The 22,315-nt window shown below is 39.6% G+C and overlaps 1 protein-coding gene and 1 pseudogene across 2 annotated transcripts; one reads left to right on the forward strand and one right to left on the reverse strand.

The window, feature by feature from the left end:
• Positions 1-5,692: 5,692 nt before the first annotated feature.
• Positions 5,693-6,442, reverse strand: LOC147795556 (uncharacterized). Its single transcript, XM_087131639.1, has 2 exons — positions 6,368-6,442; positions 5,693-6,232 (listed from the first exon to the last, which is right to left on the reverse strand). The coding sequence occupies exons 1-2, from the start codon at positions 6,440-6,442 to the stop codon at positions 5,693-5,695; spliced, it is 615 nt and encodes a 204-aa protein (XP_086987765.1).
• A 1,289-nt stretch (positions 6,443-7,731) lies between these two features.
• On the forward strand, positions 7,732-20,725 carry LOC147795557 (putative ATP-dependent RNA helicase DHX40; annotated as a pseudogene). Its single transcript, XR_015423740.1, has 9 exons — positions 7,732-8,000; positions 11,295-11,413; positions 11,802-12,050; positions 16,683-16,881; positions 17,400-17,498; positions 18,332-18,418; positions 18,548-18,619; positions 19,480-19,594; positions 19,982-20,725. The product of XR_015423740.1 is annotated as a putative ATP-dependent RNA helicase DHX40 (transcript).
• The last annotated feature ends 1,590 nt before the right edge of the window (positions 20,726-22,315 follow it).

Genomic DNA, 22,315 nt, shown 5'->3' on the forward strand with positions numbered 1-22,315 from the left:
TTGAGCAAATCTAGACAAACAATAGACAGTCGGTGTCTGACAATGAACTCCATGAAAATTATTTTTATCAGTGATGTTATGGGTATTGCTAAATCTAACAGGGAATTTCTCCAAATCAAAGAAAGTGGTAGGAATCATCACAGAATCATCTATGAAGGTGAAGAAACCATTTCCTGCTCCTGGGAGACATGATCTCAAAGTAACGATGGGTACAAAGTAGTTGCAGTGATCGTTCAGTGAAATTTAAGGTGGCAGTTTCAAGTTCGCAAGCATAACAGTTTGGTTTAATGTGAAAGTTAGTAGTTGGTGTAAGTTCTTCAATTCTTTATTTTTCTGTAGAAACGATGCAGTTGACATCAGCCGACATCATCAGATGAACGTACTGCATCACCTGAGTTGTGATGTAGATGAAGGAAATGAAGACTCAAGATTCCTAATGTAAGCCTATTCCTGGCAGTCTCTAGTGTTTGGTCAAGCACTTAAAAGGTACGTGTACGTTTACCTACATTCTGAAAACAGATTGAGTATGCACATGTCTTTCGTCGTATATGGATTGCTAGGATTTGGGAATCATGACTCCCTCCCTACGGTAAGAATAAATGATAGAGATCTGAGAACTATTAATGACAACAGCACTCATAATTATACATGGGGCCTACTTTACAATTTACCTGGTCAAGAACTTACTTAATGCTGGCGATAGAGAAGTATCCACATTGATCAATTCAGTGACTAGAATGAGAAGCCATTACCAGAAGCATCAAAAGCAAATAATCATCGACATCCATAGATCTGCAGCCCCACATCAGGTTGTAGAATATTAAATTACAAACAGTCAGTAAAACTTAGTTTTGTATTTACAATAAATGGTTTAAGACATTAAAAATACGTGAAATTTTGAGCAGCTTATGCATGCAAAATGATATACACGTTAAAAAAATGGAAATTATTTTTAAAAAATGCAGGGAAAAGGGCATATTATATGATTTATTTAGTAAATAAAAAAATATATATTAGAATGAAAATAAGAGTGGAAACAAAAAAAAAGAATATATTAATGTCTAAATGAATCTGTTCATGGATGTGAGTGGTTGCATTTAATAACTCTTCAACCAACAGAGTGTTGGGACTTGCCTAAGTTTTAAAACCTTGCCCGAGTGTGGAACAAGTCAAATTTACTTTGCCTTGCCTCAAAAACCCAATAATTTCAATTCAATTGTTGAAAATGGGAATTGAACCATTTCATCCGTAGGGGATTTTAGGTTTAGATGCACTAACAAAAGTAAAAGGGAATTTGGAAATGATCATTCCTTTAAGTCCCACTGAGCCTAGCAGACAGGGAAAACATTCCACTTGGGCATGTTACGGTCACAAAACAATTTACACATGTACCTAAATGTACTTTTCCATTTATGAGACCTCAAAGGCCACAAGGTAAAAATGAAATGGAATGGAGAGTTCACTGGTGGGTCACATTCAAATTGGAGTTTCCACATTTGTACATGATCAGTTGTCCGTCTGACGCAGCATGTTTATCCTGTTAATATTCATTTTGAAATAGTTTTCATGGAAAGTAAGCAATGAGCTGTAAAATGTAATAATGTGTGTGATCTCTGTTCACTTTGAATCTTTTCTGTTCCCTACAAATTACCCCAAAGACAGGGTTTTCCATGTGAACACGTCAACTGCCATATTGTGTGGCGGGACCACTGACACCTTTTTGAGGCGGACCAGCAGACTGGCCTGATCGGAGATAGGATTGACTTGGCCTAACCCCACAAATATATTTATTTAACCTTACGCAAGAATGAGCGGCTATCCAAACGCAAGAAGAAATAATATCCTGACATCGATCAAGTGACGTGTATATGAAATACCATTTTTTGTTACATAAATGAATTAACAAAATAAACTTTTGTTAGGGTAGATTGTTTTTCTCGATAACTTAGTTACTCTAGACTTAGCTTTACTCATTAATGGCCTGACTTTAGGTCTATAGCCTATGTAATATTTCTGTCTGTCCATGCACGATATCCCACAGAACGGAATGTAGATAACAAATTAATTACAATGTTTGATTCCTTAATAGTTTTCATAAGAGACGAACTGACTCAATATTTTTTTGAGGGCGGGTATACCTATGATGAAATCTGCTGTATACCCCAAATTAGACATGACTTGAGTTGCAGGTAGACTCACAGAAGTCTTTTAAACAGTAACGTTACTTGTTAGCCCCATAAATACTGCTGATATGCTGGACAACCTGTTCTCATCAGTCTGTCCACCGTGGCAACCACACCCACAAAAACCAACACGTCACACTTTCTGAAACTTAAACCAAGTGGTAATTGCCCCCTAACAATACATTTAATAAACAGTTTGTTATCCACAGCACTGTCTAGTATTTCTGTATTTCAAAGTGAAATTGAGAGGACAAAATGGAACATCTGTATCGCTTGGCAGATTTCTTTCTAGGATTTGATGAAAACAAGTTGGCACATTTGTAAAGTATGCAAATTAGAATTAGACTGTGGATAAGTTGGCCTGAACATTTTTGCTATGCTGAAAATGCTTTTCCCCCAAAAAACACTTGGTTGAATTCTCAGACAGGTGACATTTTCTTGTCAAGGGGCAGGGGTAGTCTAGCATTATTGGCATTAATTATGGGACTAGTATTGCAGGTGGGATTTGTACTTGCCTTATTGGGAAAAGATCCTTAGAAGTGAATGGAATCATCACATTGTCGTTTGTTAAACCCCGGCTTTTGCAGGTCCTGTTTGCGATGCACGACTAGCCCCATAAGGATTGGATCGGGAGTGAGAGTCCTTGCCACACTAGTGGGGCTAATGCACGACAGGCAACGCACGGCGGGTGACAGAAAATAGCATGTTTGGAACTGGTAAATGGCAGAATTGGGACACAACAAAAAGCAAAAGGCAGACGACAGGCGACGGCAGATATGGAACTCCATAGAGACATGTGCTTGAGTATGCAACGGCTGCGTGGGATTCTGGTTTTAGTAGAGCTAAAACCAGTATACCATCATTGGAAAGAATCCAACAGCAGGCTGCCAGATTTTGTACCAACAACAACAGTAGGGTCGAGAGCTCCGTAACCAGTACCCTAAATAAGCTGGGTTGGGAAACTTTCCGGTCAAGAAGGAGAAACCAGAGACTTTGTGTGCTCGACTAGATGAAATACGGATTGGTTGATGTTAACCTAGTTTATCCAGCCTAACACCAGGAGAACTAGGGGGAATGATCAAAAATTTCTACAAATTCGTCATAAGTCTAAAGCATTCCAGGACTCATTTTTTGTTTCCCCTATAAAAGACTGGAACAATCTACCTGTTGTAAATAGTTCTTCACAGGATGTATTCAAATCCAAGCTAAAGCAGCACCGTTAAAATGATTTGGTCTAGTCATTCTACACGCTGTGCACTTCTCAGAAGTTAGCGAGGATGTGGACAGCATGCAGCCAATCACAACGCTGCACGCGCTGTCCACATGACTCACTGGGGGACTCCCCTAAATTGACTAATCTTTTAAACTAAACTTCATCGTACTTTCACTACAGTATTTCACCTATATTTATGCATTAAAAATACCAGTGAAAATATGTGTATTAATATTATGCCAAATATATCAAATCTCTGAGAACAATTTGATTGCTTTTCCTTCGTTTTACTCATTGTTTTTTTACATTGTTTAGGTTTTGTAGAAACATTTTCAATTAATCTCCCTCCTTATAAGTTTAATAGCTTATTGATTATTCTTCCATATTAGATCCATTCCATAGTCTGTCACAGCTCGTACTTCTGCTCTTTTGAAAGCCTTTAATGTCCGCGCCTGGGAGGCGTTAAAACTTATCAGAGTGGGGTATGACAACAAGTTTAACAACCTGTGGATGGAGTCCCTTCTCATAAACATATCCGAAGTAATTACATCAACTTATTTTCTTGGTAAGTTGCTTTACTCACAAGTACTGCCACTGGCTATTCAACTACGGCCCATGCGGGCGTGGCACCACTCGCTGGCAACAGGTCTACCAGGAACTTGCCCCGCACGGTGCACTTGCACTTTTATACCCAGACATCGATGACAATTCATTAAAGGTACTCTATCATATGTGCATTATGCTCAAATTGTGAAGACAGGTACCTAAGGCAAACTGCCAATAAGAATTTTTTAAAAATGCATCTTTAGAGGTGTCATTAGAAATGGCCTTCTTTCACTGCTATCTTCAAAACGATCACTTGCCAGAAAAAAAAATTCAAAAGGAGTATTAATCAATCAGTCACTTTTTATGATGGACTGTATTTCTAAATATACTTGTGTTTGTCTGTTGAACTTGGGACAAGTCCATAAGTTATTCATTCATGATTTATTATTAAAATCTCAATAGCAGCCAAAGGCTGAATTGCAGAGATCTTTACATGCATACATTTGAAACGAAAGATTAAGTAAGAAATAAAATACAAAGAGGATGCAATAAAAAAACAAACCATAACAAAAGTATGGAATCGAGTTAAAAAAACAGGCAAAACATTGCCAATGACTTGTCGTCCAGCAACTGGATAAGATAGGACGTCACACTTTTCTTAAAAAGTTCTGTTCCACAGGACGGTACAGAAAATTGTACTGCTTTAGTAGTTGATATGTAGTCAAGACAGCAGAGATGAGACATTTATTCACTTCAGAAGTAGGTATAGACTTTGCAAGTGACTCGCACAGCTTTTGCCTTTATATCTGTAACATGTCTTACCCAAGTGTTTGGAGGGCATTATCACAGGAATCATATTCCAAGCCAAGGATAATCTTGCATGTTCTAGATTAACACACAGTGTATTAGTTATCTGTAATGATCTTGCTAGAAGTGAAATCATTGACAACAGCCAAAAGAAACTATAGGTATCAATAACAAAACAAGAAGACAAAGATGATATTCTATTTTTACTCATTTATGTATGTAGGGCACTACATATGCAATGAATTCTGTGGGGAGATCTAAAGGCTGAGCTCTACACAAATGCAGATTTATTATTACTTAAATGGAGGTTTAATCTGAATACATCAGGGCATATTTGCAGATCTGGTGGCATTTAACAATCAATGCACACTCAGCTAGATGACTTGTTGTTGCCGTAAAATATATCATTGAGAAATGTTGATCTGAGTCATTATGCCTCCCTCTCAAAAAACGTGTCTACATGTAGGTGTAGTCACACCATCTTCAGTAGACCATACTTATAAATGGAAACAACTAGACAAACAACGGCTTGCCAACTCCTGACAAGTTGGTAAATGTGTCCTTGCTGTTGAGTACACTGCTTTAAGTTTGTATTTGCAAAGGTTTGACTCAAGAATCTCCATGGCACGTTTCGAAGGACAACTATATGTTGTGTGACCCTTTCCGGGTCCCTAAATCCAACTATAGTAGCTTAAGGCTGACAAATCAAACTGTTGGTGTGCTAGAATAGCTTTTGAATGATTTATGCAAGAGACCTATCAGAGGTAGTTACATCTAAAAATACTCCTTGGGCAGGGAAAAAATCCAAAATTCATTTACATCTCCCCGGTGCAATCTCATCTTTGAAATTAAATATTCCTGTTCATTAAAGTACAGGACAAGGGTAAACTTAAAATATATAGTTTAATATTGTTGTGAGTAAAGCGGGTCTTTCATTTCAAGGCTAGATTGAGTGTTCAGACTGAATGTCCATACTACCAAGGCAATAGTAAAACCCATCTGGCCGGGGAGGGTCCATCATGGAGCACAGGTGGATGGTATCTATGGGTTGTACACCAATAAATGCTTGTGAGAATTGTTGGTAATGATCAAGGCGTATGGGTGTGTTGTCAAACGCATTAGTTGCCCTCCAATCCACCTTTAGGAGAGTTATATGGGGGCTGAATTTGGGACGATTGCCCGCTAAATTGATTCCTGCCTCAGCCAACCCCACCTGTAGCATCTGGGAGAGTTTAGCCAGAGCCGGGGACTCCTCTGGAGCAGAGTACAGGATGCGGCCGTGAAATTGGTCCAACCCTTGAAACCTGAGCATGGTGACAAGGGAGAGGAGGCTGGAGATGTCTCCCTGGAGCACCTTGAGGACTTGGATGGCCTTGGACATATCCTCCTGGCCGTCCAGGCCCGTTGTGCACAGTGTGAGGTGGAGACGGGCAGTGTCAGTGCGCCAGTTCTCCAGACGTGGCTCCTCATCACAGACTGCATTCTGGATGCGTTAGACACACCTACGGATGACGGGATCGGTGATGCGGATAGCAAAGAAGTAATTGGGGCTGCGTGAAGGTCGCTGCCTCCTCTCTGTTTGTAGTGTAGCATGTTCTTGCTGTGATTCTTCTGTTACTTCCATTCGCTCCTCATTCTCCACTGCATCACATGCCTCCTTCTCCTCAGTGTTCTGGTTCTCTTTTTTGAACATCTCCACAGTGTCCAGAATTGATTTCTGGGCAGTGCTGTAGTTGAGCCAGACCTTCTGGTTGCACTTGCACCACACAGCAATAGTCTCCATCTTTTGGTAACTCCTCAACTTTAAATTCTCCCTCACCCACAAATATTGCACGGAGGGCCTCCAGTTCACTAGACAGATCCTCTGAGAAATGAGAATAAGGGTCCAGAGCCATGATCTGGGATTAATTGCAAGGAATGAAGACATATGCTGTAAAAATGACACTGTATTAATACTTGAATTTGTTAATAAATACTAGAAATCATGGGTGTATGCTGGAATGTCATCCAAGAGTGTTCCACATGTACCATCTGTGAGCTGCCTTGCCTTGTTTCTTGACAATTTTAATGTCATTACTTGCCAGCACTAGTCAGAAGCTGCATATTGTATTTTCATAATAAAAGAAAATTAGTATTTATTAACATGTCATCACACAGATGTTCAGGAATTAATAGCTGAAAATTCAAACCAAAGTTTTCAATTAATTCAGCATTTCATTTCTCTGTAAAATAGCTCACATACATGTACTGCATCTGTTGGAAAGCTAGCTTTAGAAATCTTAGCTCGTGAATATAGTTCAATGCATGTACATACATGTGCAATGCTCAGACTCAGTGCATTAAACTGACTGGACCAAAATTCCCACTCTCAAAAAAAAAACCATTATTATCATGTTTGCTGCTATCGCTGCCCATGTCCAAATTTTAAGAAGTGATGTCAAAGATGATGTTAAGAGAGTGTCAAAAGAATCCCATCGAAGTATCACAGACAGAGCATGTACTTTAACTTACATGTAGAATGAGTTCAAAGCGAAATCAAGTGTCAAAAGACACCACATGTACATTTAAAAACTTGATTTCATGCGTTTCATTTATTCTTTCATGTCCTTTGATCTAAAAGACTTGACAAGAGGGTGAAACTACCTGAAATTATACAAAGTTAAACGCGCCCTGCCCCCTCATCACTCCTAAGAGTAATAATGCCATGCTCAGCCGACAGTGGTCGGTACCCATTGCTCTGAACCCACCCTTTCCTGTTCACGTCACCGTACCACTGAATCTGATCACACTCCTGCACAGAAAACCTGACGACTTGGGCAAGCAACCCGTGTTTTGTGTTCTGATGAGTGACAACATGATTTCTGATCTTCTTTTATCATGTTTATACAGCCTCTAGCTTCGGAAGACAAAATTGCACCAAACATCGACAAACTTATTGCACAACATAATGAAAAGATGTTTACCGTTGGATACTGTATGTACATGAGTTGTGGTGGAAAGAAGTCCAGGATTCAACTGTTAAATTGATAGCTTTATGTGTAATAATAGTCTGGCGCCTCTACCTTCGCTACGTAACCGATCATTCAAGATGGCAGCCTCCATGACTGACAGTTCCGGTTCTGTTTCGCTTCCAATTCAAAAACACAAAAAAGACATTCTTCAGGCTGTTAAGGATTCACAGTCCCTTGTTATTGTTGGCGAAACCGGGAGTGAAAAGTCAACACAACTTCCGCAGTTCCTTTATGAAGCAGGTTTGTTGTTCTTGTTCTCATTTTTGATGTTTTTTCCTAGTAGTACGGTACTAGTACTAGCAGTATTAGGCCTACTACTACTAGGCCTAACCTATCAGTATCAGTAAGCATGGTAAGGCCTGTGCCGCCGGCAAGGTAAGCCTGTAGGCTGGCAGTACAGTTCCAGCGAGGGAGTGATAGCATAAGTAAGGCAAGAGTTCCATACACGGATATCACTCCTTTTCCCTTGCGGTAGTTTATAACATTAGCATGATTAGCCATCTCAAGGTGATAACATACATCCTAAAAAGTCAATTTTAGCAGTGAAAATGTTGAAGCATTTCAAGATTTATTTCATTACAGCATAATAATCACACACAATAATAAAACTTTTAATAAATACATAAATATGATTGAATGATACTACAATACACTTTAGAAAGGATGCTGTAGAGGGGTACCCAATAAAAGCAATGCTTGTAGATTTGGGCCCCGTTTGTAACATTACTTATTAAATTACAAACACACACACACAAAACCACACAAAGACAGACAAAACAAGTAAACATGTAGTTGCAAGTTTGTGTAGCCTGAAACCAGTATGGTATGTTAAATTAAGATATCAGTATTAATTGCAAAAACGCAGAAATGTGTGTATGTGCGAATTACGAATATATATTTAACGAAGAGATCTTGTATATTCTTTTTAAAAGCTGACAGAGTATTTAAATTTCTAAGTGAATCTGATAATGAATTCCATAACTTAGGTCCCTCATATTTAACAGTTCTTTGGGCAAGGATAGTACAGGTTTGTAGGGGGTGAAAATGAAAGGCTAGATGAGTGAAATAAGTGTGTAGGTCAAGATTACGAATGAACATTGCCTGAACAAGAGAAGGTAAGGTATTTGTAGTAAACTGGTACATGAGAGACCAAAGTTAGTGGTAATATATATCCTTAATGTTAAGAGTCCTACACTGAGCAAATAGAGGGTCTGCATGAGCAAATTATGCGAAGAGCCCTTTTCTGTAGAAGTAATAGTCTGTTAAGACTATTTGATGAGGATTGTCCCCAGATAAGTGTACTATAATTCAGGTATGATAAAATCAATGTATACAAATGACCCCAATGTTTGTGGGTATTATGTTACACAAGTAATTAATATGATCCTTCCAAGTTAAACCAGCATCTATATAAACTCCAAGAAATTTAAGACAGCTTTCTAAAATTGAAGTATCATTAATTATAATATCCCCAGCAAATTCATGGGCAGAGTTGTTAAACAGCATATAATAAGTCTTAGTGATATTTAGTGATAATTTGTTAGCCTTAAACCAATTAGCAATAGATTTCAGCTCTAAATTAACATTTTCAATAAGTGTATTTAAGTCATTTTGTGAGAGAAACAGGTTTGAGTCATCCGCAAATAAAATAAATGAAAAGACATCTGACGATTTAACAAAATCATTAATATAAATTAAAAACAGCAAGGGACCAAGGATTGAGCCTTGTGGAACTCCACAGCTTAATCTTTGTATACATGTATCTGAATTTGACTGTCCAATAGTTAAAAATACTGTCTTCGGTCCAAGAGATAACTTCTAAACCACTACTCCTCGCACGCCATAATAATTCAATTTATACAATAGAATGTCATGATCAATTGTATCAAGAAATATCCCCAGAGTGTGTTTGGAATCATCAATAGCACAAGAAACCTTGTCCAGAAAGTCAAAGATTGCATGAGTAGTAGTATGATTGGTACGGAAACCAAATGGACAGTCAGTTACCAGACTAAATTTATTTAAAAACTTAAGAATACGAATATATACGCATTTTTTGAATATTTTAGAAAAATAGGATAATATTGAAATGAGTCGGTATTGTTGATGCTATTAGGATCACTATTTTTATATACAGGAATTAATTTTGCAATCTTTAATTGTTTAGGAACGATACTACATGAAGTTGTGAAAGAAAGATTAATGATACTGGCCAAGGGTTTACCAATTGCTGAGGAGGAATATTTGATTAACGATGCACTAACTAGGTCATGCCCAACACTTTTTTGTCGTTTAGTTTTCTTATTATGTTAAGAACCTCCAGCTCATCAAGTGGTTTAAAGAAAAAGCTCATTGTGGAACCTATGGAGATTATCAGGAGTAACATTCCGAGTTGCAGTACAAGTATGTTGAACATGAGAAAAAGCGTTGGATATACCACATTGCGTTAGTGTAAATACAGGTAGGTGATCAGATATATCACTTATTATTATACCTGATTTTGCTGAGGGTAAAACATTTGTTAAAACTTATCAAAAAGTGTGGCAGAAGTATCTGTTGATATAAGCAAAGGCTTGTAGAGAACAGCCTGTAGACAGACAATTGGACTAAGGACAAAAACACTGAAAACAGACAAGAAAAAATGCGACAGTCACTGAACATTCAAAACAGAAGTAAAGAGTTGAAGACAGTGTAAATGAGCAGTAACATGAATAGATACATTTGATGCTAAACTGCATGACCCTGTACCTGTGTACAGTATGTCATTTGGCTACATGGGCTAGCTAATTGCCTTATTTCTGAATACAAATATTAAATCAGCATTAGCCATGATTAGATGTAACTTGATCCCCTGTTCAGCTTTTTTTTAGCAAAGTGTCTTTCGCTGTGAACCAGCCTCACCCATTTTTATACAGCTGGCATTGCATCGGTACCATTCAAAGCATATGCCAATAATGCATCCCTCTTTTTTTCCTAAGTTAGGAAGAGGATAATGATTTGTCACAATTAAGTCCCCCAAACACAATACATGCTATGCACATACATGTACATGGTTGTTAAGCGCAATCTTTACTCTCGCACAAATTTATATTAAGTTGTATTGTTTTGCTTGAAACCTTTCCGTCTTAAAATGTACAGTCTACATTATGTCTCTGGCCTGTTAAGTCAAAATGTGTGAAAAATTTGTTAGTGTTACTGCTATTTCGGTGGAATTTTTTTTTTTCAGGTGTCAGTGATTTCTGATTGAACAGGAAATAGAAGAAAAAAACCTACTCCCAATACCACCATGACTCATGTCTGACAGTTGGAAGGTTTTTAAATCCCCTTACCACTGGAAGCAAGTGTTGTTGCTGCACTGCTTTCTTCATTTTAAAGTCAACTTTAATCAAGCATGATCATACAGAATCTTGTCACCTTGGACACGTTTGTCATATTTCTATTGGAACAGTTAACACTTGTGTATTTGCCGAGTAGACATATTGTGATATCAGTTTGATCTGACGGATTTTTTACGGTGATCATATTAATTTCCAGACACGGCTATCAAGTACATGACCGATGGCTGCCTGCTCAGGGAATTTCTTGAAGACAAGGAGCTAAGTCGATACAGTGTCATCGTTCTGGACGAGGCTCGTGAACGCAGCTTGGACACGGTATGAAACCAAGTTTTTCTACACCTTGCTTTTGTATCATTCAAGTTTTATAATCTGTCTAAACTCATGAAGATCATATCAAAGAAGGTTGCTGATTCTATTTTGTGTATTCAAAAGATAAAGAGTTAGAAACCTACAAACATTCAAACAAAAAAGAACAATGAAAGTATTTCCAAGGATGGATTGCGCCGGGAGGATGTTAACTAAGACATCTGCATTAGTTAGCAGGAAGTCATGGGTTCAAGTCCCATTCGAGTACGCTTGTGGTTTTTTTCACAAGCCTTCGGGGGCAAACACTGAGTATACAATGTTTTAATACACGTTGGGCAAGGGCAAAAATCCCAAATTAATTAACAATGAAAAGATTTTTATCATGGTCTGTCCACAGGACATCCTATTTGGCTTGGTCAAGCAACTCTTCCTAAATTCTCAATCCCCGTCCACCCAAAGAAGGCGAGGCTCCTTAAAGGTCATTGTCATGTCAGCGACCCTTGACCAGGGCAAATTCTCAGACTTCCTCGGGGGTTGCCCGGTCTTTGAAATCCCTGGTAGATTGCATGCGGTCAAGAATATCTACTGCAATCTGATTGAGGAGAGCAACATGCAGAGGGACTTAACAGTCAATTACGTAACCAAGGTAACCATTATCATACTTGATATTTGTTGGAATTAAGATGATACAGTAAAGGCAAATTGTATGGTATAGTTTATTTTCATATCATTCAGAAGATGCATGTGAACATATATCAGAATAATGGAAATTATATGAGAGTTCCAGCGTACAAGCAAATGTTTGTATAAGATCGGGAACTGGTACCCACAAATGAAATAAATGGGTTAATACGTATACAGTACAAGTCAAATTCTATCATTAAACGAAGTACATAAGCTATTTCAGTTTCGTGAAAAGATGATGGTACTTTCCCATTCAGTGACACTTTGTCTCTTGTCACTTGTAATAACTCCTGGTTGGAGTATGTAAACTCGTGCCTTTTTATGTCCAATATTATGGATTATGGACGGACATACTGTAAGAACGAGACCAATCATTGGGTTTTTTTGTCAATTGACTGGTGGTGCGAGTAGAGGACTGTTTTTTAAGTCCTCTTGATAGCAAGAGCATGCTTTCGTCCTTTCGTATGGGACTCATCAGTTGCAATGTGGGTGATTCCGGGAGCGGAATCGTACAAACTCGCATGTAATTTATGGTTGATAGGCCAAGAATGGGTAACTACTTGTGTAGTAGTAGAGAATTAGAGCAGCCATTTTATTGCATTTTGGTTTGTTCGGCAAATAGGGAGAGCAGTATATTTAGTGTTTCGTCTTCTTCTGGTTGTTGGTAAAAGCCCGAGTCAGTTGGGATTGGATTGGGCTACGTTATATTAGACGGTAGTTTAGCTCTCACTAGTTTTTCTCTGATGTTTTGAGCTTTTTTGAAAGCAATGAATGGGGGTTCCGGAAAGATTTCCGAGAGTAGTCCATTGCTTTGAATGAGGTGCCAGTGTTTGTTTATAGCTCGGTGAAGATCACGGTGGTTAATGGCTGGGTTGTAGGTGGTAACGAAGACTTGTTTGTTTTGGTTCTTGTGCTTTGTTACATCCTTTGTATTGTTTATTAGCCTTGGTCGTTCGGCATGTGAGACTTTGGATGTTGCTTCGATTTCTGTCGGGGTGTATCCTCTGTTGAGTAGTTTGTCCGAAAAAGATTTGACCTTGAGTTTGAAATCCTCCTCGTTGGTAGTGTTCCTGGTGTAACGGAGGGTTTCGCCATATGTGAATGCCCGGAATGTGTGGGGTGGGTGGGGGGAAGTTTTATGGAGATTCTGGAATGTTTCCGTGGATTTTGTGTAGACCTTTGTGTCTAGAATACCCGTTTTACGGAAGCATTTTCCTTAGAAAGTAGTGAGGTCAAGGTAGTTTATTGTTGTTTCGGAGGCCTCGTATGTGAACTTCAGAGTTGGGTGAAGTTCGTTCACGTGAGCAACGAATTTTTGAAATTGGTTTACATTTCCGTTGTAGATGACTAGTATGTCGTCTCTATATCGCTTCCATGTGAGGATGTTGCGTGCTTCGAGGAGTATTTCGTTCTCAAATTTATGAAGGGTAATATCACAAATTTCTGGGCTGGCTGTAGAGCCCATGGCACATCCAATTTTCTGGAGAAAGAATTTGTTTCCGAAGCGGAAACACTTAAGGCCCAGGATGAGTTCCAGAAGTAATTGGACATATGTTGAGTTGGGTTTGTGATAGTGTAATTATAGTTGGATTTGTCCAGAGCATCACATACGCATTGGATTGCTTCTGCTTGACGGACATTTGTGTACATTGAAACAACATCAATGCTGGTTATTAGGACGTTTTGTGGAAAGGATGTTCCTTCCAATTTGCGCAATAAATCGGCTGTGTCGCGGACATATGTTGGTTGCACGGTTACTATGGGAAGGAGAAAGTAGTCTACATGTATGTATTCTGAGATTTTTGATGTTGGGCTTGCGCATCTGCTTATGATTGGGCGTCCAACAAAGGGTTCTCCCAGTGGCGGGGTTTTATGTATTTTAGGGAGAAAATACATGATTGGACATTGGCATTTCTGTGGAAGTGGATCTAAATATCTCAGAGTGGCATTGTCGATTTGGTTGTTGTTTCTCATTTCAATGAGCTTGTTGTGAACCAGGGTTGTGGTTTGCGGGTTTATGTCTTGGTCCAATTCAGTGTAATGGTGGCACTCAAGATGGTGATAACCCACTTCAAGGTAATCCTGGATATCCATAATGCATTTACCTCTGCCCTAGTCATAGGGTTTAATTACGATGTCCGGGTTGTTTTTAAGCCTTCTTAGAGCGGCGAGTTCAGATTTGGAAATGTTGTTTTGTCGATATCGTAGTCTGATGTGGGCAAGTTTGAATTTGGTGGCTTCCAAGTATTGTTCTAGTGTTGCACTAGGTGTGGATTTTGGATGCCAAGTTGATTGAAGTTTGAAAGGATGGTTGATGGATCGTTTGTTGTGCAATTCTGAGTTTTCAGTTGAAGGCATTTATGTCTTTTATAAGCGTGGTGCAGTTTGGTTTAGCGGGGGTGGGAACGAAGTTGAGACCTTTTCCTAAAGCGATCTTTTCCGTGTGTGTTAATGTTGCTTTGGATAGGTTGGTTCTGAACGTTTCAAATTGTTCCGCTAATCGATTTATGCGGTTGGATTTGGTGATTTTGGCTTTGGCTCGGTAAGTAGTGGAGAAACAGTTCTTTTTGATTTGACTGAGTGTTCTCTTCTTTTCTCTGTTTAGTTTTCTTTTGGCCATTGCTTTGATTGACTTGGTTAACTCAAGGAATCTCATTTGAAGTATATGGTTGTATTCCTCAGTTCACTATGTGTGAAGTGAAAGTAAAGGGAATACTTGTGGGTTCAGATTATAATTCCTTTATTCAGATGGTGGTTATATATGACAGCATTGGCTGAAAAAATTCTCTTTTATAGAAGTGGTGGTCTTGAAAAAGACCGGTTGGCTAGAAGAGATTTTTCTTATTTTTGGTGTTTCCTCTTCACTCCTGTTGGTTGGGTTTTGGCCGAGTGAAGTACTCAAACAGGTTACAGGCTGTGGTGTGATCTTGGCCGTGGAGTTCTTCACCGATGGTTTGGAGGGCCTCTCGTCTGGCAACGGTGAGTTGTTCCTCCATCTTGACCAGCTGCTGTTGGTATTCTTCAGCAGTGATCTTGGTGAAGAGTAGCGCCGTGCAGTTCTGTAGCTTCTCCCAGCGTTTGAATAAGGAATCCTGGAACTTCAATGTGTGGTGAGGCCGAGGTGGGCGCACCCTGACGTCAATGTAGCTTGGTGGTTTTTTTGCTTCAATGGCCTTCACCCGTTTAAATTGTGTGTCAGTTAAGTGGTGTGATTGTTGTGAGACTTGTTCTTTGCTGGTTGACGGTGGATCAGGGGACTGTATGTCCAGTGATAGGAGAAGTGAATCGTCCTCACTGGACGTATCTGGGGCCTGTTGTTGTCCCCAGGGGATGTCCAAGTCGGAGCTGAAGGTGGAACTCGGCAGTTGGCCTTGATCTTGTTCTTGCCCGAAGATTTGTTCAGCTTAGACATGTTGTCTGAATGGTTGTGAAGTGGCCAGATAGGTGTTTATAGATTGTTGGTTGTGTAATGTGGCAGAGGATGGGCTGAAGTGTAACAAAAGAACTGTGCGTTGTGATTGGTCAGTGCATTGTCCAAAAGGTGCGCTGATGTGCTAAGTAAGTGGAATCCCAGTGTTTTCGGCTGGTGTGTGTGTTTCTTTTTGGGTAACAAATTGCTTTTTTGAGGGTTGGGTTTGGGTAAGATGTGACCGGAAGTTGTGGATAAGGGAAACTGTTGTTTTAGTTTGGTTTGTTGGTTTTTTGGTGAAAATCATGCTCAAATCGTAGCCGATTTGCGGATTATGGTAGTTTTTCGCTGAAATGTTGGCGTTTCCCAGTGGTTTGTTAGTTTCATATTTATATCCGGTGTGAGGAGTTTGTTTATTGTAGGTTACCCGATTGCTGGTTTAGTTATGTGTTCCCAAAATGTGGTCGGTTAGTGTGGGCGATTATATTTTCCGAATGCAGAAATAGGGTGGAATTCTAAAGATCTTGGGGTGCGAATGTGTTCGTGTTTGCAGCCGAGATCGATGGTTCAAGTCTGTGGTCGTACTCGGCGAACAGTTAACAGAGAGGGAAGTAACCTGAAGATACCTTGCTTGCTAAACAAAACGGTATTCTCAGGCACTTTGTGTGACCATCGACCCACAATAGCCTCTAAAGGGGCAAGGAGTAGGTCAATGAAGTGTGAAAAGATGATGGTACTTTCCCATTCAGTGATACTTCGTCTCTGGTGACTTGCAATAACTCCTGGTTGGAGCAAAATGTAATATTCATATTCATATAAACATCCGTGTTTTGCATAAATAATAATAAGGAATCAATGATTACAAGCCTTGTGCTTCAGTCGGTAATTCCAAAGTTTGGAGATTTGGAATGTATTCAACAGAAACTTTAGATTGACAAAGATATCAAAATTTATTTTATTTTCTGGTAATTTCAATCTCTTCTCTGCATTTAAAAAATGATTACTCGAACTGACCATGGTTGCATACTTCCCAGTTTGACATTCAGTGAAGAAATCTCAGTTCCCATCTTAAACTTGATCTCTTTGTTGTTTTTATAACTTGAATATTCAAAAGTGATCACTCGAAACTGTTGGTGTTGGCAGTGTCCTGATATTTGATTAGGCAAACTTTGTTAATCTGTTTAGGTTGTGGACACCGTTCTTGATATTCACTTGGAGCAAAAGCAAGGAGATATCCTGGTATTTCTGACTGGTCAGCCAGAGATTGAAAAAGCCTGTGACATTATCTTTAAGAAGTCAGAGAGGATTGATTACCGGCACGATATCAGAGACCCGACAGTAGAAGCCCTCATGGTCTTGCCAGGCTATGGATCCATGGCAACTGGTGAGTGTTGACACATATTTGTGATGGTTTCAATTGCTGGCCTTGTGCAAAATTAGTAAATAAACAAGAAATTATATTGGGTTGTACCAAGTGTTTGAAAATTTGCTCTAGGAAAATTTGATGGGAATGGTTTTATTCTAGGACCTGTAACCATTGTAACCAACTTCTCTGCTTCCCAGGCCTCTTTATTTGAACACCTCCAGCCCCAGTCAAGTCCACCCCTCCCTAAGCCAAGGCTAAAGGGAAAAACGCTATTTCATTTTCAATTCATTGAACGTTTCTGCTGAAACTGCCAACTCGTATATTTTTCCACAGACTTATAAATATGCTGTTTTTGATGGCCATCCACAGAATAGTTTTATCCCTTGCCATGTTGTTATAATGCTCTCTCTGAAACTGCATGAGAACATGGAAACATCCGGTTCGCACAGACCACTCCACTTCAATGTCAAATTGAAAACGCCTTACGCTAGTCACCTAGTCACTTGGTGGAGTATTGTCTTATTTCACCTTTCTAGATGCTCAAAGACGGATATTTCACCCAGCAGAGATGGTGTTAGGAAGTGCGTGGTTGCTACCAACATTGCAGGGACGTCATTGACAATAGACGGCATAAAGTAAGAAAAACTTCATTCATTTTATTGAACGACTGGAGTCTAATACTGAACATGATGTCTCGCTGCTACTTTGCTGCTTTTTCCAAGCTCCACTTTGTCTCATTTTTTTTAGATTCCTTTCGAGCCTTGCAATCAGTTTCAAATGTTTACTGTTGGAAAAGCACAAAACTTAAGCCTCACATCAGATACATGTAGTTTGATGTGTCTGTTTCAGAAAATGTAGCTGCATTGGGCATAAGGGCCTTGACTGTGCAAACTTTACTTTGTAAAACCAAAGATGAAGAGGGAGACAGACCGGCATTGTAGTCAAGACCACTTAAGACTTTCAAAAGACCACACAAGACCAGCACAAGATCGACACAAGACCTCCAGTCTGTATAAGAAATGAGATCAAGGGGCACCCCCAACATGTTCAATCACTATACACACTCTAGAATATTGTTACCTAACGCATCCCCCCTAAGAGTCTGAAAAGAATTCCTTAGAATCCAGTGAAACAATGACCGACACAAAGTGGTGGGGGGCGGGTCCTCTCCGTTTCATATCTTGCTTCATATGCCAGTTTGAATTCAAGTCATAAGCTATTCAAATGAACTGCAACTAAGGCATTCCTTTGTCATTGTTCACATTTGTTACTCGTGACTGGTCTTGTGACTGGTCTTTTGTCTGTTCTTGTGGTGATCTCAACTGCAACACTCAGACAGACAAAATTTGGAAATCAGTCCAAGTCTGTTGAATGTTGATTGGCCGGTTGTGGAATGAAGCCTTGGGTTTTTTTCTTGTTTATAATTGTGTTACAAATTACTATTTTATGTCTGTTTGAATTTTGACAGATATGTTGTGGACAGTGGCTTTGTTAAGCAGTTATCTTTCAACCCTCAGACAGGACTGGATGCACTGCAGATAGTCCCTATCTCAAGGTGATCTTGATACTATTGTTACTGAGTGGGGGGAGAAAAGTCGCTGCTTCGTGAGAAAGGCTCGATTAGAAAAAAAATCTAGTTTATAGTGACGTCAAACAAAATGCTCTGTGCTGTGTTTGTATCCAGATCCGAAGCTGTATAAAGATCGGGGAGAGCTGGTAGAACAGCGCCGGGGAAGTGCTACAGAATATACACCAAGTAAGAGTTGTTGCTGTGCGCCTCCATCTCAAAGCCTGCTTTATCCTGGCAAATCAGCTGGGAATAAACTTCTCCCTTGCTAGTTAGTAGTTTTTACCTACTCATAGTTAGCAAAAGAATAATTCACTAAGTCTTACAAAAATCTCACTCAGCTTTCAAAACACAACACAATAAAAACTGCTAAATACTAAAATGAAAATACCGCCCTCTTTATTACAAATGGGTTATGAGTACAGTTTCAAGCAAACCAGTTGCCAATCTAGAGTGAACTTTCCACCAACCTTGGTTGCCCGTACAGTTGCTAATCAACAAAGAGTGTGTGCGTTTCCACAAGCCTGGGAATCATGGAGTTATGATTAAGTGGCGACTGCAAGGTGATGAAAGTCTCCCCATATCACCAAATATGGTTATAACTTTTTTCCAACGGGCCAATTTGGCAAAGATTCCATGTAGTCCTCACCCCAGGCATACACCACAAGCCTGTAGACTCCCATTGGTTAGACCCCAACCACTGCAGAGTAAGGAGTGTTGAAAGATCAGTAACCCCTAAGGGCCCATGTGGTCACTCTCAGCATAGAGCTACAAACCCAACTGGAGCTCATTATTTACAGACATGTGCTGATAGGTCACAGCTGTTTGGGGTGTGACTGGTCTTACTGTACTTCCACAGCAGCATAATGAAATGTAGTAAGAGAGGGGACCTGAGGGATGTGTCAGCTGCCATGAAACAGTGGTACAGGTTCAGGCATAACCCGGAAACTGACCTGGAGACCCAAATCGCCACATGGAGTAACGGTGTTAGTTTGTGGGAGTGGCTCGTGGGAAAACAGAATATAATTGTATTCAACCTTTTTTGACAGGAGATACAGAGAAACAGAAAGAAGCAGCCAAGGCTCACGCAACACTTGCCAAGATGGCTGGAAGCAACAATGACTTTGCCACACTCCTTGCCGTGTACAGACGTTATGCTGACAGGTTGGTGTGGGTTGCATGCTGCCATTAAGTCTTTGCAAGTGCCTTGTCATTAACTGAAGTGGGTGTTTCAAGCAATCAGCCCCCAAGCTTGAGGTTGGCTTGTTAATCGGCAATGCTTTGTGTTAAACACAGTTTAGAGCAAAAGTAGGATTGATATGAAAATCATTTCCTGTTGTACTTTTTTCTTGTTTTCTTTCCTAAAACTGTGAGAAGTGCAGCAACTGAATTTGAGTTCCTTTTTTTCAGTTTTTAACCATTTTCCCTCTTTATTCTTTCATATTGCTTGAACAGGACAATATCAGTGTCAATGTTTCTATTGAGGGAAAACCTGCCCTAACCTCACAGATCATCACATTGAGACGTTTATGTGATTTGATTCTTTCCCAGTGAGTCTCCCTCGTCATGGTGCCGAAGGAACTACATACACTTGAGAGCAGTCAAGACAGCATCCAGCATCCACAAACAGCTGGAAAACATCTTGAACGGGCAACTGAAGGTACAATGCTACCAAATAATGATGCAAGATTGTCACTGTGAAGTTTTTAGTGAAGCCCCTTGTAAATAGAGCCTTTTTCCAAGTACCCGAGTAAATTTCAGTAGACTTGAAGCTGTGAGTGGCTGATGAAACGTCTAGTAACAATATGGTTATGTCCCAAATACTGATTAAACACTGTGAATACTTGAACACTTATACCTGACACTTAAACACGTACATCGGAACACGACTATGGAAATTTCTTACGTGACATAACATAACGGGCGAAGGCATTACAGGAAGTGTACCCTATGTGTTGTTGTGGTTTTTTTAATCTGTGTATTTGCATCGGCAGTTTCAGAATGTTGAGAGAGTTTGAAGGCGAGTATTTCCACGCACATCCGTGTCAACTGAACACTGACTGTCAAAAGTAATGTGACTGAAAATCCTCTTTAACAAGGTCCTTGGGACTTAAACAGTTTTTCTTGTTACAACAAGTACATGTCTGTGTACCTTTGTTATCAATAAGGCAAAACAAAGATTGGGGACCTTAAACTTGTCCCTGTTATAAACAAGACTTTATACAAACAATGCTCTTCTTATCAGAGTTCAAATGTACCATACTTTCTTGCTTTTCATTAATACCACCTTGAGTGTCAATATTCTTGGCAGACTGAATAAAAAACTTCATTCCCGTTCTGGTTTGTTGGTTTGAGGTTTAAAGGGTGTATCTGTACAGTTGAGTCGGCAAATAAATATCCATTAGGACACATCCCACCAGCCTGCGCATTGTGTGGATTGTCCAAACATGTCATTGTTAACCCATCTTTGAATATCTCTCGTGAAGTGCAAATAATGATGTTTGCAGGTAACGCCTTCCAATCCTTAACAGATGATGGGGGGAAAACTACTTCCAAAGGCTTGAGTAGAGGATCAGATTTGACGAAACTGTTTATGGTGTTTTTCCTTGAGTGGTATTTCTGCCATGTTATTTTCCATCTTGTAAATCAGGCTGAGTTTCTTATTTTCCCTCTCGTTTCCAAGGACTCCCAGCCAATAATCTTGAGCGTTTTAGTGGCTGTTCCTGGTGTATTTTTGTAATTGCCTTTTGCGAAAACGTGCTGCTTGTCTCTGTATAGCTTCGTGATGTTTTTCTTTTGATATACTCTAGGACAGGCTGTATCTGTTATCTGTATATTTTCCCCTCTCGCCCCTCCGCAGAGCTAGATAATTTCCAATCTTATCCATCTGAATCAAACAAAGGCTGCTTTTGTATTGACCCTGCATTAACACAAGATTTTTTTCCTTTTTTGTCAGTTGTAGTCGTCTGCTTTCCCCGAAGAGAAGGTGTCATCGAGCTCCACCCACGGTGATTTGTTGAGTCGGTCCCTATGTGCAGGGTTCTTCTGTAATGTTGCCAGGAAGGCACCATCAGGACAAGGCTTCTGAACCATGGAAGGACACGGCACAACACTTTTTATCCATCCGTCATCACAAGTAATATACCTAATTCAATGCAACCAATACAGATTAACTTTGTGAACAAAAGTTTCTATATATTTTCTTGTTGAATGTTCATTTTCTGTCACAGTTGCCAGTTTAATAATAGACCGCCAGGAACTGTGCATTTATTGAGAAAACCCATCATGTCAGTGTTTTCAAATACTGCCATTGGTGATACACACCCAGCAAAACCATAAGCTAATTTCAAAACTTGTTTTAGACAAAGTTAATGACTCAAGTTTCCCACTGTCATGGCGTTCGTCTGATTTCCTAGTTATTTGGCCGAGAGGACCTAGACTGGATCATACACCATGAGGTTGTCTGGACGTCCAAAGTCTACATGAGAACTGTCTGCTCGGTATGTACAACATCCTTTACAATATTTGGGGCAAACCCCCTTCTTGGACTAACCAAATGCTTCTGCACATTTATTTCCTTGCATTATTACGTGATTCCCTTTGAGTGTGTGGCTGTTTGAGTAAATGACCAGGCAATTAGGTTTAGTAGGACCTTTGGATAGTTAGGTTTTATTGTTCTCTGTCAAATCCAGTTTTTGTCCATATGCATACTACCAAAACCTTTTTTTGTAAGGAAGCATAGTCGAACACATATTTATAACAAGGAGTATCGTAGGTTCCAAGTCTTTGTTTTTCTTTGTGTTCGGGTTCTGATAAGTCTTAGTCTTAACCCTAACCCCCGAGGGTATATGTAGAGTTATATGGAAATCGGAGGATTGGAGACTC

This window comes from Acanthaster planci, unplaced genomic scaffold, assembly GCF_054643075.1.
Source record: "Acanthaster planci isolate LZ-2023a unplaced genomic scaffold, COTS_SCS Contig4, whole genome shotgun sequence".
Classification (NCBI taxonomy): domain Eukaryota; kingdom Metazoa; phylum Echinodermata; class Asteroidea; order Valvatida; family Acanthasteridae; genus Acanthaster; species Acanthaster planci.